Genomic DNA, 16,450 nt, shown 5'->3' with positions numbered 1-16,450 from the left:
CAGGTGGATCACAAGGTCAAGAAATCAAGAGCATCCTGACCAACATGGTGAAACCCCATCTCTCTTAAAAATGTAAAAATTAGCTGGGTGCGGTGGCACAGTCCTGTAGTCCCAGCTACTCAGGAGGCTGAGGCAGGAGAATCGCTAGCACCCAGGAGGTGGAGGTTGCAGTGATCTGAGAGCACTCCTTCTCACTCCAGCCTGGTGGCAGGGTAAGACTCTGTCTCAAAATTTAAAAAGACTAATCAATCCCATTTTACAGATGAGAAAAGTGAGTTCCAGAGAGGAAAACACAAGAATTAGGCCAGGTTTCAAACCCAAGACTGACTGGACTTAGGGCGCCAGCTCTCAAGTTTGGCTTCCCCTTCTGGGAACCGGGATCTAGGTGTAAGTAGAACATAGAAATACCCCTGCACATGACTGACTGACAGAACAATCGTTTGCATTTATATGTAATATATGTTCATAACTTTCCATGAGGAAATATGAGGGACAAATTATTTTATAAAAGCAAAATTTTAGGTCACTTCCAAATTCAATATTCTTCAAACATTTTTTTCTCCCAATTCAGTATTTTAATTCTATCTGGAGGGAAGTTTGGAAGGAAGTTTTTGTTTTCTTTTGTTTTTTGAGACAGTTTCACTCTTGTCCAGGCTGGAGTGCAATGGTACAATCTCTGCTCACCGCAACCTCCAACCTCCTGGGTTCAAGCGATTCTCCTACTTCAGCCTCCCAAGTAGCTGGGATTACTGGCATGCAGCACCATGCCTGGCTAAGTTTATATTTTCAGTAGAGATTGGGTTTCTCCATGTTGGTCAGGCTGGTCTCGAACTCCCAACCTCAGGTGATTGCCCACCTCAGCCTCCTCAAGTGCTAGGATTACAGGCATGAGCCACTGCACCTGGCCTGGAAGGAAGTTTTTAAACCCTTCTGAAGATCATCTTAATGCAAAATGAAGTTTTATACAATATGAATGCTGAATATAATTTGTATTATTTACTTAAGAATTTAACTGTCATGTAAAAATGCTTTCCCTTTGTTGATTTTGATACCAAAGTATGCTTGTCATGGAAAAAGAGCCAGTTTAATTTATACTCTTCCCATTTATATATTATATAAATATATATATTTAAATAATAAATATAGTATTTATTATTCAGTAATACTAACATGTTAACAAGTCTTTCTCTCCCCAGAAATTCTATCACCTATGGTTTAACCAGACCTCCTAATTTCAATAAATGAACAGGCCACTATCCCCAATCCAAATAAAGCCCTCTATAAGGATCCTCTGTTTACCATCAGACTGCAGGGCTTTGTGTTTTTGACAAATTGTGTCTCAGGCAGGCCAGTCATTTCAAAGGATCAAGCAATAACACAGCAGCGGCGACTTGAAAGCGTAACCCATCATTGGAAGTTTGATTTCGGAGCCGCGCTCTGCTCAGATATCTCCACAAGGTGGAGCCTCACCCAACAAATCCGACCAGCAGCTGGGCCGGCAAACACCACAAAACTTCACCAAGTGGTAGGAAAACAGACCTGATTTTCAGTTCCAGCAGCCCTGCTTCACAGCCACGTGACCTGAGGTAATTTACTTCTTTTAAAAGTGAAGACAGAACTGTCCCTGTATGAGAGTAGTATGGGGCTACCCAGATGAGATCATTTTTACCGAAGTATTTTGTAGGCTCTAAAGGAGCGACCATATACCTAGCTCTGTTCACATATTCACAGTCAACCTAAGGTTAACCATCACAGAACTGAAAAATGACGCAGGACGTGCTACGTAGGCAGGGAAGAGGTGAGCTGGTAAGCCCAGGGCACGGCTGGCAGCCCCTCGCCGCCCTTTGCAGGCCCTCACCCAGAGGTGTGGCCACCTTACCTGTCAGGTGGTAGTGCTCTTCGCTCTCCTGGTCTGTCAGGGACACCAGCTCCTTGAGCAGCAGCGGGTACTTGAGCACTCTCTGAACCGGCTTGATGAGGTAGGACTCCAGCGTAGAAGAATGCTGCTTGGTGGGGTTCCGGGCGTCCAGAAAAGCCTTAAAGGCTTTGTCAGTTTTAGCTGCAAGCAGATGGATAAAAGACCTTAGAAGAGCACAGTGGGGTGAATTAAATTCATTTCTCTTTTAACATTTATAGATCATCCATTTCTATAGTCCTCCTAATGCCATTCTTTAATAAAAACCCGAACACATCAGCGGGTCAGGCACCCAGCTGTCAGCGTGGGATTCTGCATCACAGCCTGACAAAGCCCTGGAGTGCCGGGAGCTTCCAAGGATGGAATACAGCTGCACACCAAAGTTGAGTCAAAGCTGACTCAAAATGCAGGAATGTCTGACTTTCAAGACACATTTCATGCATATGTATGAGAAATACTGTTAAAGGTGGCCTAAAAAGTGAGTTTCAAACAATTCATTAAAAGCCATGATGCATGGGTGCAGTGGCTCACTCCTGTAATCCCAGCACTTTGGGAGGCCAACGTGGGCAGATCGCCTGAGGTCAGGAGTTCAAGACCAGCCTGGCCAACATGGTGAAACCCTGTCTCTACTAAAAACAAAAATTAGCTGAGTGTGGTGGTGGGCACCTGTAATCACAACTACTTGGGAGGCTGAGGCAGGAGAATCACCTGAACCCAGAGGCAGAGGTTGCAGTGAGCCGAGATCATGCCACTGCACTCTAGCCTAGGCGACAAAGCAAGACTCCATCTCAAACAACATCAAAAAGGCCATTAAGCAATGTTATCCAGACCCTACACCACACCCACAAAAAATTCACGAAGAAAAATAAGTCGGTGTTTTTCCCACTGGCCTCACACTAGTTGTTGCTTGCTCTGTACACATACGGGCTATTTGAAAAGCAGTATCTTTTCTCCTGTAAAGTAAGATGACAGGCACTGCAGCCTACAGCCTTCACTCCACAGTTCCCTTCCACTAGGCATGGCAGTGGGACCCTCTCTGGCAATGTAAACTGCCCCTGTTCAGTGTCTGGGTGCCATGAAGGGCATGCATAGGAATCCAGGTGCATTTAGTTTGAGTGCCAGCAGATACACCAGCAGTACTTTGATTCCACTAGTAATTCCACTAGTAATTGGATGACCAGTTGCTTGGAATGCAGCTACTCTGAAGGAAGATACACCCTTATTTGGGTTGTGTTATAAGATCAAAATCTACAACATTCTAGGAGATGCAATATCATTTTGAATGTGATTACCAGGCCAAGTAGGTGGTGAGATGACCCTTCTTCTTTACGACAAAGGAGGAACTGAGCAAGCCACTGGTAGGTGTTCATTGTACTGCACTGACTGTCAATATGTATTGTCAAGCGCATTGGTATGCTTTCATTGTACTACAAACTGTCAATGTGTAGGTGCTTATGGGCCCAGCATGGTTGCTCATGCCTATCATCCCAGCACTTTGGGAGGCCTAGATAGGAGGATCACTTGAGGCCAGGAGTTCGAGACCAGTCTGGGCAACACAGTGAGACCCATCTCTACTTTTAAAATAAATAAAATTTAAAAGAGGGTGTTTGTGGGAGGAAATGCCAACAGAGTTCAGGCATCTGTCTAAAGCAACTAGAGAAGATGGATTCTGCCTGGCCCTTGCTCCCTTGAAGCATTCTGAGACTGCACTTTTTAAACGCGGGGCTTTTCTTCTGGAATACTATGAGGTTTGGGATTAAAACCCAGTAGCAGAGCTGCATCCATGGACATGAATGAACACTAAGCGTGTCAGGATAAATCTCCAGGTGCCTTCTAGGACTGCACAGAGAGAAACACGGAAGAGCAAACTTTGGGAAATGTGAGCTTTTTCCAGTTGCACCAGAGAGACTTTACATTCAGCTGACATGTTTGGTGGTGGTTTGGTGGCAGGTTGTTTCAGATAGCCCTTAGGTGTACAGGCTTAAGAAGGATAACAAGTGGCTCATGCCTGTAATCCCAGCACTTTGGGAGGTCAAGGTGGGTAGATCACCTGAGGTCAGGAATACCAGACCAGCCTGGCCAACACAGTGAAACCTCATCTCTACCAAAAATACAAAAATTAGCTGGGTGTGGTGGCAGGCACTTGTAATCCCAGCTACTTGGGAGGCTGAGGCAAGAGAGTCACTTGAACCCAGGAGGCAGAGGTTGCAGTGAGCTGAGATCACGCCACTGCACTCCAGCCTGGGCGATGAGCGAAACTCCGTCTCAAAAATAAAAAAGGTTAACAAGTTTAAAAAAAAAAAGCATTTCTTTCTACTCCTATCTAGGGTTTGGGTTGCAAGTTTTTTGAGAAAGGAATTTGGCAAAAAAAGAATCCAGATGTAACTGACACCAAAGTGACACATGGCAAAGCAACATCTGTGCTCTTAGGCACACTTGTTCATGGCTATCAATAAACTGACATAAACAGAAACCTTCCCCTTTAATATTTGTCACTGTCAAGGTCAAGGACAGAGCTTAATACATCAAAATTGCACTTACCCTCTACTTGTTAAATACAGATTTACCCTTTACTAACAGCTAAAAATACAAAAAGCACAGCTATAAAAGGCATAAGGAACTTACCTCGCTCCAGAACCTTCTGTACTTTGATATGGTTAGCACAGAATCCACTGTACAGTTTAAAGTGGTCCGCATAATAAAGGAAAGAGCCTCCAAGGGAAAACAGTAATTTCTAGAAGGGTAGAGGGAAAGTCAAATCAGACATGGTTTAATCAGTGTGTGTTGGCTTATGCCATCTGATGGCCCCCTGGCTTCTGTCAGACTCCACAGCACCAGTGCCTTAGAGAAGGTCAGTCCTGCTCCATCCACACAGGAAGCGGGGAATAGCCAAGGCACTAACTGGCCAGTCTCTATCTTGACTGAAAAGTTTCCAGCAGCAGAGCCTGCTGACAGTGTGCAATCCAAGGACAAGAAACAAAGTTCTATAAAAATACAGCTGACAAAGTGGGATGTAAATGATCTGAGAAGTTCATTAATAAAGCTGACTCCGCACTGCTTGGGTAGAATGATGCTGTCTGTATGGTTCCAGGTTCCTAGGCTACTGCCTTCCCCCCTCTCTTCCTTGGAGGGGCTTCCTGCCCATCACTGTGGCCTACACGGATTCTGTGGAGCACCAGTGCTTAGAAGAGAGGGGTCAAGCCCAGCAATTAGAAACCTATACTCTTTTTTTTTTTTTTTTTGAGACGGAGTTTCACTCTTCTTACCCAGGCTGGAGTGCAATGGTGCGATCTCGGCTCACCGCAACCTCCACCTCCTTGGTTCAGGCAATTCTCCTGCCTCAGCCTCCCGAGTAGCTGGGATTACAGGTGTGAGCCACCATGCCCAGCTAATTTTTTGTACTTTTAGTAGAGACGGGGTTTCACCATGTTGACCAGGATGGTCTCGATCTCTTGACCTCATGATCCCCCCGCCTCGGCCTCCCAAAGTGCTGGGATTACAGGCATGAGCCACCGCACCCAGCCTTGAAACCTATACTCTTAATCCCAGATTCATATGACCACTGAGAAGAAGGATTGGACACAGGGTAAGTGTTCTGGTTTCAGAAGCAACCACCCTGGATATCCTTCTCTGAGAAAAGGGCATGTGCATGGTCAACAACCAGGTGGGCGGTGCTGCTGGACTTCTGACTGCCGGAAGCATGTGCACCAGAAAAAAAAAATGCAGCCTTTACTGCCTGCCAAGGAAAACGATGCAAGGAAAGCATCTGGACCATACTCACAGGACAACAAACGCTTTCTCACGGGAGGACTGTGCACCATATCCACTTATTTTTACTTTAAGCCTAAATCTGAGATACTCACTCTAAACTGTGAGGGGGTTTCCAGGATGTTAAAGTCAGATGATGCTGAAATCCCATCCTCCAGGGTCTCCAGAAACACCTTCTGAAACTCAAGCATCTCTGGCAAACTTCCAAAAAGTGACTCCATCTAAGTGAAGACCAGGATTTGAAGAGCGGATTAGCCATGGAGCTCAGGACACCACACTAACTCTTAGGCCCACAGATAAATGGCAAAGAAGTTCTTCACAGAAAAGCAGACAGAAAGTATATACTTTAAGAAGACAGTCCATTCATTATGGCATATGGTTTATACATAGAAAGTTTCACAGCTCCATCCCCTATAATTCTCCATTTCCACAGTCACTTTTTAAGTGGATACAATATTCTCAGAATTCAAAAAAAAATGCAAGTCAGTAAAAAAGAACTAAGTACATGGTTTAACATTACAAAGGTATGTACTAAAAAGTAATTTCTGGTCACACTGTCCTCTACCTCAGAAAGAGCATAACCATCTACCTCTGCCTGTGTAAACCCTCTGCCACTGTATCAGGCAGACAGCCAAGGCCACAGCAGTGTCTTGGGAGGAGACTATGCCTGGGACTCTCAGAAGACCCTTAAGTCTTGGGATGTTCTTTTGGGATCAGTAGAGTAATCTCATAGGAGTTCTGCTAAAAGGCAAACAGAGTCTGACCTGTGGGTCACTGCACATAAGGAAGGTCATTATTATTTACCTCATCTTGGGTAAGAAAGGTCTCATTCTGAAGTGGCTCCAAGTATAATTCGAAGAGGCAGCTCAGATCCTGAAAGAAAATAGACGAAAGTGTCTTCAACACTCTAGTCTCCAGAATACTCATGAGATTTGGGTAGCAGCAAACTGGCAGCAGCTCCCAAGGCTCCCGTCAGGATAATAAAGTTTGTGTCTTGTTGAAATTCTTTTTTTTTTTTTTTTTTTGAGACAGAGTCTTGCTCTGTCACCCAGGCTGGAGTGCAGCTGAGCGATCTTGGCTCACCACAACCTCCGCCTCCTGGGTTCAAGTGATTCTCCTGCCTTAGCCTCCCAAGTAGCTGAGACTACAGGTGTACTCTGCCACGCTTGGCTAATTTTTGTATTTTTAGGAGGGGCAGGGTTTCGTTGGTTTGGCTAGGCTGGTCTCAAACTCCTGACCTCAGATGATCCTCCTGCCTTGGCCTCCCAAAGTGCTAGGATTACAGGTGTGAGCCACCACACCTAGCCTTTGTTGAAATTCTGGACCCTAAATGTGGTGATTATTGCTCACCTAATTCAAAGACGTCAATACCGCAATACAGGCAACAGCTGGATTCCACACCTTTCTAGCTCGATCATTGCCTCTGCTTAGGTAAGTGTCTTGGTGACAGAAACACCCTTTCTCGGGCCACTATAGCAGGCACACTCCCCTGCAGACGAAGGCGGTCTGGGTGGCACTGGTGTCAGGTGCACCCCAGCTCCTGGCTTCTTCTGCCTCAGGGAGCACAGTGAGAGGTCCAGCATGGAGCTGGAGGGTCAAAGTATGGGAAGTCCTTCAACTTTGGGGTTGACAGATTCACAGAATTTCAAACTCATATTCAAAGTAATACAACATTTCCACGGAGCTTCAGCTATAATGGCTAAACTCAAAGCCATATTTGGGTCTCTTATAAACGAGGCTCCAGCAGGACAGTTTAGTGGGAGTAGACTGCAGTCACAAAGCCCATGAGCCAAAGGTTTTGTTTAATAATTTTACGCCAAAGCTGGGCGCAACGGCTCATTCCTGTAATCCCACCACTCTGGGAGGCCGAGGTAGGTGGATTACCTGAGGTCAGGAGTTTGAGACCAGCCTGTCCAACCCGGTAAAACCCTGTCACTACTTAAAAAAATGAGCCAGGCATGGTGGCAAACACCTGTAGTTCCAGCTACTCAGGAGGCTGAGGCAGAAGCATCACTTGAACTCAGGAGACAGAGGTTGCAGTGAGCCAAGATCATGCCACTGCACTCCAGCCTGGGCAAGAGAGCGAGACTCCATCTCCAAAATAATACTTTGAAGCCAAAACCAGGATATAATTTAGTGATAGAAAAGATTTCTCTTTTATTCTGAAGAATTTCAAGTCCTAAAATACTAGAGGCTGCAAAGTCAGCTATAACAACTCCCTCACTTCCCAAGACGGGAAGCTAAGACCCAGAGAGCTTTATAAAGCCCAAAACACCCCCAGAACTGTCTGGCACTAGTTTGGAGCAAGGCCAGGCCTGTGACACAGATGCTGTTTCACAATAAAAACCTCCCCACTATATTCCACACTGGACCACGGAGAAGGGAGATGACAGAAGTTACAGAATCATAATCTCAGGGAACACACAGATGCCAAAAATTTCAAGGAGCATGCAGGGATCCAGGTTAAAAAATGACAAGATTCTGTGTTAAACAGCAACAAAAAAGAAATGAAAAAACGGTGGTGTGTGTGTGAATCCCAAGAGGCACCAAGTGCGGGTGATTTTGTGAGTAGTGGGGCTGGCAGTCATTCCTCAAAGGCTGATGCTGCCCGGGAGGACTCACTGTGCAGCAAGGCCGGGTCCACATGGAGCTGGGGGGTGGGGGGGTGGGGGCAAAGTGCTGCGACCTGGGGGGCCCTAAGAAAACGAAGTGCAGGTTTCTTGCAGAGAGAAGAAAGAGTCACTCCTTGTCTACGTCACCCACGACACCACCTGAGTACTCTGCCAGCCTGTCACTGACATGACCCTCCCCGTGCAGCCTGGCCTAATAGTAAACTCCAACGACACCATTAACCAAAAGGGATATCCATTCTCCTCTCAGCTCTGCCCTTCACTCTGGGGCAAGAGCTCCAGGACTATTCTCAAGATGTCAGAAGGGCTCTGAAGCTTCCAGAACATCTACAGCTCCACACAGCGACTTGGAAAAAGGTGACTGGAGATGGATTATTCAGAAATCGAGTATGGACAGCCTAGCTGTTGACTTCATCTCCACATCCTGGATGCAAGACAAGGCATAATGGAAAGCAAAACTAAATTGTCATCTCTCTAACTTTTCTTTCTCCCCTTTGAGACCGAAAGAAGGGGATTTGGGAAGCTCTCCTGGTCTACCTGTGAATAAAGCCTTTGGAAAAGTCCAGGTAAAACAGTGACATTAACCAACAGGGAAGCTCAGATCTGTCTTGCAGACAGAAGGTAATAGCCGCATATGTGCACCAAGCCTTCATTCATGGACTCAGCAATTCAGAGCTGGAAGGCATTTAGAGAAGAGGAGGGACCAACTGTCTCAGACCCCAAATGAGGGAGTTCAGGGGGCCGTCCAAGGCTTTGCAGCCAGACGGAGGCAAAGCCGGGCCTGGACGCCTTCGCCCTCCGCGCCGGGCTGCACTGCTTCAGTAACTGACAAATGAAGCAAGCTTCAGATGGTCCCAAAGTTCCTCTGCTCCCCAGGCTCCTGTATTCTTTCTAAAATCTTTCTCAAACCACTGACTGGGGGCTTATGAGATGGATAAATGAATTATTAGGGTACTCGAGATACTGGCCACTGCCCTTCACAATGGTTCAAGGATATTCCCATGTGCTGACCACTCCCCATTGTCGGGGCCCTGTTCTACACAATGACCACCAGTAGGCAGGGCTGGCCCAGGCCACTGCCAGGACTGTGGGGTCCTGGATCAGCCATCACATGTGTACAGATTGTTCCCAAGTTCCTCATCACCTAAAATGATCTCTCTCCCCTTTTACTAAACCAGTACAGACTCCCTTCCCACAGATTGCAAATGACAAACCAGAACATCTGTTTCCATAGCGAAAGCTACCTTGGTAACAAAGTAAGTCAAGGATCTAGTTTTTTTCTGAGTCTACTCAGCTCTCCCACCCTCTCACTCCTCCCCTCCCTTCCTCGAGGCAATTCACTGATTCAAGGAGCAGGCAATCCCCCCTGGGGAGTGGCAGGTGTCCGGGGCAGGGGCGATCTGGGGACCTCTGCCAACATATCACTCACCATCAGCAAAGAGGCACAAATGCATGAATGCCCAGCTCTCCTTACCTTCACATAGGACTTCTCTGTGTCCACAAGCTCCTGGATGACTTTGCGGAGACGGTCTGCATCGGAGAGGTGGCGGGCCAGAGGCCTTGGAGGAGGATCCTGACTCTCCCGCGGTCCTTCCATGCCGTTGGCCTGAGTGTCGTTAAAACTCCTGCACAGTGCAGTGATCTGCTCAGCACTCTGAGAGAGGACAAGAGGTGGAAAATAATGCATGGGCCCCTCCCTGTTGGAATCCGCTGCCTCCAAGGGCACCAAGTGTCTCCGTCTGTGCTCAGCAGGCATCTCAGAGGGGCCTCCCTGTAGGGCAAATGGTTTCATTCACCTCACACCCCTCTAGCTATCATTTCAGATCTGAGCGAGGAAGACGTGCGTCCACACTCGTGTTCAGTGTTTACACAGGAGGCTCTCCGTTGTCACATCAACTGTTAGATGAATCTCTGGAGCTGAAATTACAGAGTCATGGCCTAGGGCTAACCCTCTGCAGTCAAGGTAAGGTAGCTCTGAAATCAGGAAGTTACGACTTTCTAGGGAGCACAAGGAGCAGATGGCCTCAACAGGCCCGCGGTCCCCTCAGTGGTTGGCCTGCTCCAGTTTTCCATCATCCCCCACACAGAACAGCCCAGAGAGACTCAGGAGAGGTGCAGCCCAAGAGCAATTTCAGGATGACTTGGCCACAGTGGGCCCAGAGTTGTACCCTCCAATCTAACCGTTTTGCTCCACAGTCTGGTGCCAAGTAGCAGTTAGGAGTGAAAAAGTCTTGAGCTGCTTCACATGCCCATAATGGAGAAGAAGCAGATAAAGATGGTAAGATCCTTGCCCTAAAGGAGTTCATAGCCCTGAGAGGGCATGGGCAGGGAGCAGAAGACACACAAAGCCTGGTGAGGGTGAGAGGCCAGGGATAAACCAGCTTTGGGAAACCTCCATGAGGAGGGAGCTGAGCTGGTCTTTGCAGAGAGCCAGGGCGAGGCCTAGGGGGTGTGGACCCAGAGGAAATACTCACTCCTGATCATGACTGGTTTTGAAATGTGAAGGTCTGGGAGTGGCCACCAGCAGAATGATATGGTTTGGCTCTGTGTTCCCACCCAAAGCTCATCTGGTAGCTCCCATAATTCCCATGTATTGTGGGAGGGGCCCAGTGGAAGATGACTGATGACTGAATCATAGGGGTGTGTCTTTCCCATGGTGTTCTTACAATAGTAAATAGGTCTCACAGATCTAATGGTTTTAAAAACAGGACTTTATCTGCACAAGCTCTCTTTTTGCCTGCTGTCATCCACGTAACATGTGACTTGATTTTTTTTTTTTTGAGATGGAGTCTCACTCTGTACTCACCCAGGCTGGAGTACAGTGACATGATCTCAGCTCTCTGCAACCTCCACCTCCTGGATTCAAGCAATTCTCCTGCCTCAGTCTCCCGAGTAGCTGGGATTACAGGTGTCCACCACCACGCCTGGCTAATTTTTGTATTTTTAGTAGAGACAGCATTTTGCCTTGTTGGCCAAGCTGGTCTTGAACTCCTGACCTCAGGTGATCCACCTGCCTCAGCCTCCCAAAGTGCTGGGATTACAGTGCGAGCTACCGCACCTGGCTGTCATGGGTGTTTCTTAAAAAACTCCCCCAAGTGTTGCTAATGTGTGGGCTGCATGAGAACTACAGGTCTACTCATCCTTACAGCTCACATTCTCCTTGGATTTCTGGGAGTGGTGCTGGCTCCAGTGGGATCACCTGTCCGCAGGGGCTCCACTGAGGTAGTGGACTGAACTCACAGACTAGAGGAAATAAACAGAATCACAGCCATGACCCTGGTGTTCTGGGTGTGGCCTCCTATGAACTGAGCTAAAACATTCATGATGATAATACTCAGACTCCAGGACTCATTTGATTTGAAATCTCTATACTGGGATTTGTACCACAAGCTTAGACAATAGAATTCTGCAGGCCTGAAACCTAACAGTTCCCACGGCTATAGAGTCTATATTAAGCTTGAATATACTGTGTATAACAAGATCTGATAAAATGCATCTTAAGTTAAATGGCATCTGGTGAGATTACAGCTTTGCTTTACTGGGATGTCAGAAATCACACCTAACAATGCAGTGTTAAAATAACGAGATTTTACAAATTATCTTGCCATTTTAGAAAATCAGAATTCATTTTATGAACTTTTCTGGTAAGAGTAACTTCCAAAAAGTGAATGTTAAAATCTCATGGCAAATCTACTTCTTAAAGTACCACAATTAAGTGCTCAAGTGCTTAAAGCCACCTTTCACACATTTAACATGTTAGCTGTTGTCTAAGGGAGTTGGTGAGGATTACTTGGGACCAAAAGGAGGCAGGGCCCCCAATAGAAGAGTAATTATAAATGTGTCTTTCAGATTGTATCTGAAGGAGTCACTTGGGTGATTACATTTCAGTTCAGCCATTGTTCATGATGTTTATAAACAGAGGAACATTCTGGGTGGACCTAATCAGCACTTGATAGGAATAGTGATTATCTGGGCTGGGATATCTTCACATGCATATGTGGTGATAGGCCTGAAAAGCACAGGTGAGACTCAGAAGATACAGGCTGAAGTCCTGGCTCAGCCTCCAGCCTTCCATGAGCTCCTGGGCAAGTCTCCATTCTGTCTTCAGTGTCCTTCCTGATGATAAGGCAGCAGGAATGCCTATTCCATCAAGTGACCCCTCAAATTGCCATCTTGGTCAAGAAGAAAAGGAAACTCGCATTTGCTGAGCAGCTGCTGTACACCAGGGACAGTCGAGAAGTGTTTTCACAAAACCCACCAGCACTGCAGCTTTACCATGACTCTCCAGGGCTTTCCAGCTGAGGGACAAGGAGGCCTCAGTGAGACCTTAAATGGCATAGGCCTGTCCCCTCTCTAGCTCAGCTTCTCTCTCTAGCTGCATTCCCCTCTCTAGCTCTGTTCACCTCTCTAGTTGTTCCTTTCTCTGGCTCTGTTCCCCTCTCTAGTTCCGTCTCCAATTCTATTCTGTCTCTAGCTCCATTTCCCTAACTCCATTCCCCTCTCTAGCTCCGCTCCATCTCTAGCTCCATTCCCCTCTCCAGGTCTGTTCCATCTCCTCTAGCTCCCTTCCATCTTCTCTAGCTCCGTTCAGTCTCTAGCTGTCCACACAGCTCCTGCCACTTGCAGGTATTTAGTAGAGCACAGGCAAGTTCCTCAGGCCTCCTGCTGCCACTGCCTCCCATGTGGTCAGGGCTCTCCTGGCCCCAGGTATTCTAGGGATGCAGCCGCCTGCCTCTGGAGACCACCTCTGCATAGAGAGGCAAACACAGCTCATATGCAGACAATTGGGACATCAATTGAGCCTATCCCACCCCCACCCCAGGAATGATGCTTCAAAAGCAAAAGACTGGCCTGGCACAGTGGGTCATGCCTGTAATCCCAACACTTTGGGAGAATGAGGCAGGCGGCTCACTTGAACCCAGGAGTTCAAGACCAGGCTGAAATCCATCGCTACAAAAGATAGAAAAAAAAATTAGCCAGCCATGGTGGCACACGCCTATGGTCTCAGATACTCTGAAAGCTGAAACAGGAGAATCACTTGAGCCCAGGAGGTCAACACCATCCGGGACAACATAGGGAAACTCATCTTTACAAAAGATAAAAAGATTAGCCAGCCGTGGTGACACACGCCTGTGGTCCCAGCCACTTAGGATGCTGAGGCAAGAGTTCAAGGGTACAGTGAGCTCTGATGATACCACTGAGTGACAGACCAAGGCCCTGTCTCTAAAAATAAACAAATAAAAGCAAAAGACAGATGATCACAAGTTAGGGCTGGGAGTGTGTGAGGATTCAGTGGTCTAACAGCATGTGCATATGCAGAATAAAAAACAGTGGCACTCGAAATGTAGGCCTCAGACTGGTGTTTTCCAGTTTGCAGTAATCAATGCTACGAACTTGGGTTCATCACAGGCCTCAGATTTCATAAGAGAACACGAAACCTCATATTTTCTTTATGAAGCCATAAAAAGATTAAATGGAAACATTTTTCCAAAAACTATGCTATCTGGAAAGGCAATATTATTGAACCCCACCCTAAAAAATTTTTCTTTCAAGTTGCTTTTGTTTTGTTGAGACAGGGTCTCACTCTGCCATGCAGGTTGGAATGCAGTGGTGCAATCATAACTCACTGTAGCCTCAAACTCCTGAACTTAAGCAACCCTCCCACCTTAGCCTCCCAAGTAGCTGGAACTACAGGCGCATGTCACCACACAGAGCTAATTCTTTTGATTTTTAGTAGAGGGAAGGGGTCTCACTCTGTTGCCCAGGCTGGTCTCAAACTCCTGAGCTCAAGCAATCCTTCCACCGAAGTGCTGGGATTATAGGTGCCAGCCACCACACCGGGCCTTTATTTCAGGTTTTTAAGGTTATACTAAGGCTGACCCCTGCTTGAAAATGATTTTATCTTATTTATAGATGAGGAACAGCCTACTCAAGAGTTCTGAATTCAGGCAGACGTCTAAGCAGTTATTTTTGTTTTAATGTATGGATGAGGACATCTTGTCTATTTTCAAGGAGCCCATAAACCCATTTCTTGGGAGTGGCAAGAAACTGCTTAGGTGGCTCAAGCAGCTCGCCCAGATCCTCTTTGGAGGGATGCAGGGACACAGTCTTTGTCAAACCAGGCTCTGAGTCACTCAAATGAACCTTCTAACCTGGACTCAGTTCAATGCTTTTCATCAGAAAAATGCCATGACGGCCTCCTCTTGATGGGAGATTGTGAAATCTGTTCCCTGAATCACAACTTTGATAGTCTCTTTTGTCTTATTTAGGGACATCACACCCTGAGGCTTTTCAACTTTCCTGTGCATTTTGGAACCTTAAAAAAAAACCACTATGGGATAGGTACATCACATGATCCAGAACTATTTCAAGATCAGGCCTGAAATTCCGTAGCTACTGCATGAAATACGTGTCAGGAGGCCACCGCATCAGAAGCCGAGCTCTGTGCCTGCCCTTCCTGGCTCAGGGTGCAGCTGTGGCCTCATTCAGGGACTCTGGGTACTGCAAACTCTGTCAAGGCATCTGTTTGTACTGTCTGGGCTCAGAAAACACTTTCAGTCTAAGAAAAAAGGTTTAAATATGCTGCCAAATTTGGGGTAACGTTGCATACCAAAACAAGGATGAAGGACAGCATGTGCAGTGTGTACTACATTTCAATTCCTGGTTTAGGGGAAAAGCATCTTAACTTTTGGGGAATCAATAACAGACGTAACCAACACAGAAAGCTACAAGGAAAGAGGCCACGCTGTTTGGTGAGCTGGTCTCGTCACTTCTCAGTATGATCTTTCGGCGGATCCCTGGCTGCCCACCATGGCCTCCTCTCCCTCCACATGCTGACCCACTCTGTGCTGAGCCATCGGCCTGGACTGGACTGAATCCTGACCTGCTCTTTGCTGAGCCATCGGCCTGGGCTGAATCCTGACCCACTCTGTGCTGAACCATCGGCCTGGACTGAATCCTGACCCGCTCTGTTCTGAGTCATTGGCCTGGACTGAATCCTGACCCGCTCTGTGCTGAACCATCCGCCGGGACTGAATCCTGACCCGCTCCGTGTTGAGCCATCGGCCTGGACTGAATCCTGACCCGCTCTGTGCTGAGCCATCGGCCTGAACTGAATCCTGACCCGCTCTGTGCTGAGCCATTGGCCTGGACTGAATCCTGACCCGCTCTGTGCTGAGCCATCGGCCTGGACTGAATCCATGTCTAATGTCCTCAGAGCTTCCCCATACCAGGACATCAGTCAGAAGAACTATGGTTCTGCTACTTCTCCTGCATCTAGATAGAATGCTGGAAAAAATACAAAATACATTTTAGGCCTGGGACAAATGGTCAATTATCCTTAAGGAAAGTCAGGCCCCAGAAAGGGTGTGGTTTACATGGTTTGTGTTCTCATACACTGAGCACTTACAATATTCCCAGTTCATTGTCTGGAAGGCACAACGGGACTGCACTACTAAATAATCTCAGATCGGGACGATGCTGTCAGCTGTCACATTCGAGCAAATTCATTAGGTCAGAAAAGTTCACTTTAGGAAAACAGAAAAAAAAAAGACTAAAAATTGCACAAAGGACTTTTTCTCAACTCACTCTGAACTTTGTAAAAGTCACTGTCTAACTTACAGAAAGATCTAATGTTATCCCCAAATATCACTGGCAGGGATGGAATCCAAGAAGGACCACAGGGGGCTAAATGACTTCCCCAGAAAGGCTGCTGGATAGAAATAGATGATGATTTTTTTTTTTTTTTTTTTTTTTGAAACAAAGTTCTGTCACCCGGTTTTGAGTGCAGTGGCATGATATCGGCTCAGTGCAACCTCCACCACCCAGGTTCAAGCAATTCTCCTGCCTCAGTCTCCAAAGTAGCTGGGATTACAGGCATGCAGCACCAAACCTGGCTAAGTTTTGTATTTTTAGTAGAGACAGGGTTTCATCATGTTGGTCAGGCTGGTCTCAAACTCCCGACCTCAGGTGGTCCTCCCACCTCGTCCTCCCAAAGTGCTGGGATTACAGACGTGAGCCACTGCGCCCGGCACAGACGATGCTCTTGAGCGGGGGTGGTTCCTGCACACCTGAACTGCACAGTGGGAACAAGGGGCCTTGTACATCCAGTCTCAGCTGCCCCGGGCCACCCCACTGC

The 16,450-nt window shown here is 47.0% G+C and overlaps 1 protein-coding gene across 14 annotated transcripts in view; it reads right to left on the bottom strand.

Annotated features, from left to right (window-relative positions):
- TIAM2 (TIAM Rac1 associated GEF 2) overlaps window positions 1–16,450 on the bottom strand; it is a 239,620-nt gene that overhangs the window by 8,069 nt on the left and 215,101 nt on the right. For all 14 annotated transcript variants that reach the window (XM_078370329.1, XM_017971503.4, XM_054254551.2 and 11 more), the window contains 5 exons: window positions 9,788–9,967; window positions 6,488–6,556; window positions 5,779–5,904; window positions 4,541–4,649; window positions 1,880–2,059 (listed from right to left, as the gene is read on the bottom strand). In XM_078370329.1, coding sequence (XP_078226455.1) covers window positions 1,880–2,059; window positions 4,541–4,649; window positions 5,779–5,904; window positions 6,488–6,556; window positions 9,788–9,967 — 664 coding nt within the window. The remainder of the gene's footprint in view (window positions 1–1,879; window positions 2,060–4,540; window positions 4,650–5,778; window positions 5,905–6,487; window positions 6,557–9,787; window positions 9,968–16,450) is intronic.

The sequence above is a fragment of the Callithrix jacchus genome, chromosome 4 (assembly GCF_049354715.1).
Source record: "Callithrix jacchus isolate 240 chromosome 4, calJac240_pri, whole genome shotgun sequence".
NCBI lineage: Eukaryota > Metazoa > Chordata > Mammalia > Primates > Cebidae > Callithrix > Callithrix jacchus.
The sequence above is the reverse complement of the archived record's forward strand: the minus strand, read 5'-3'. Positions and strand labels throughout refer to the sequence as shown.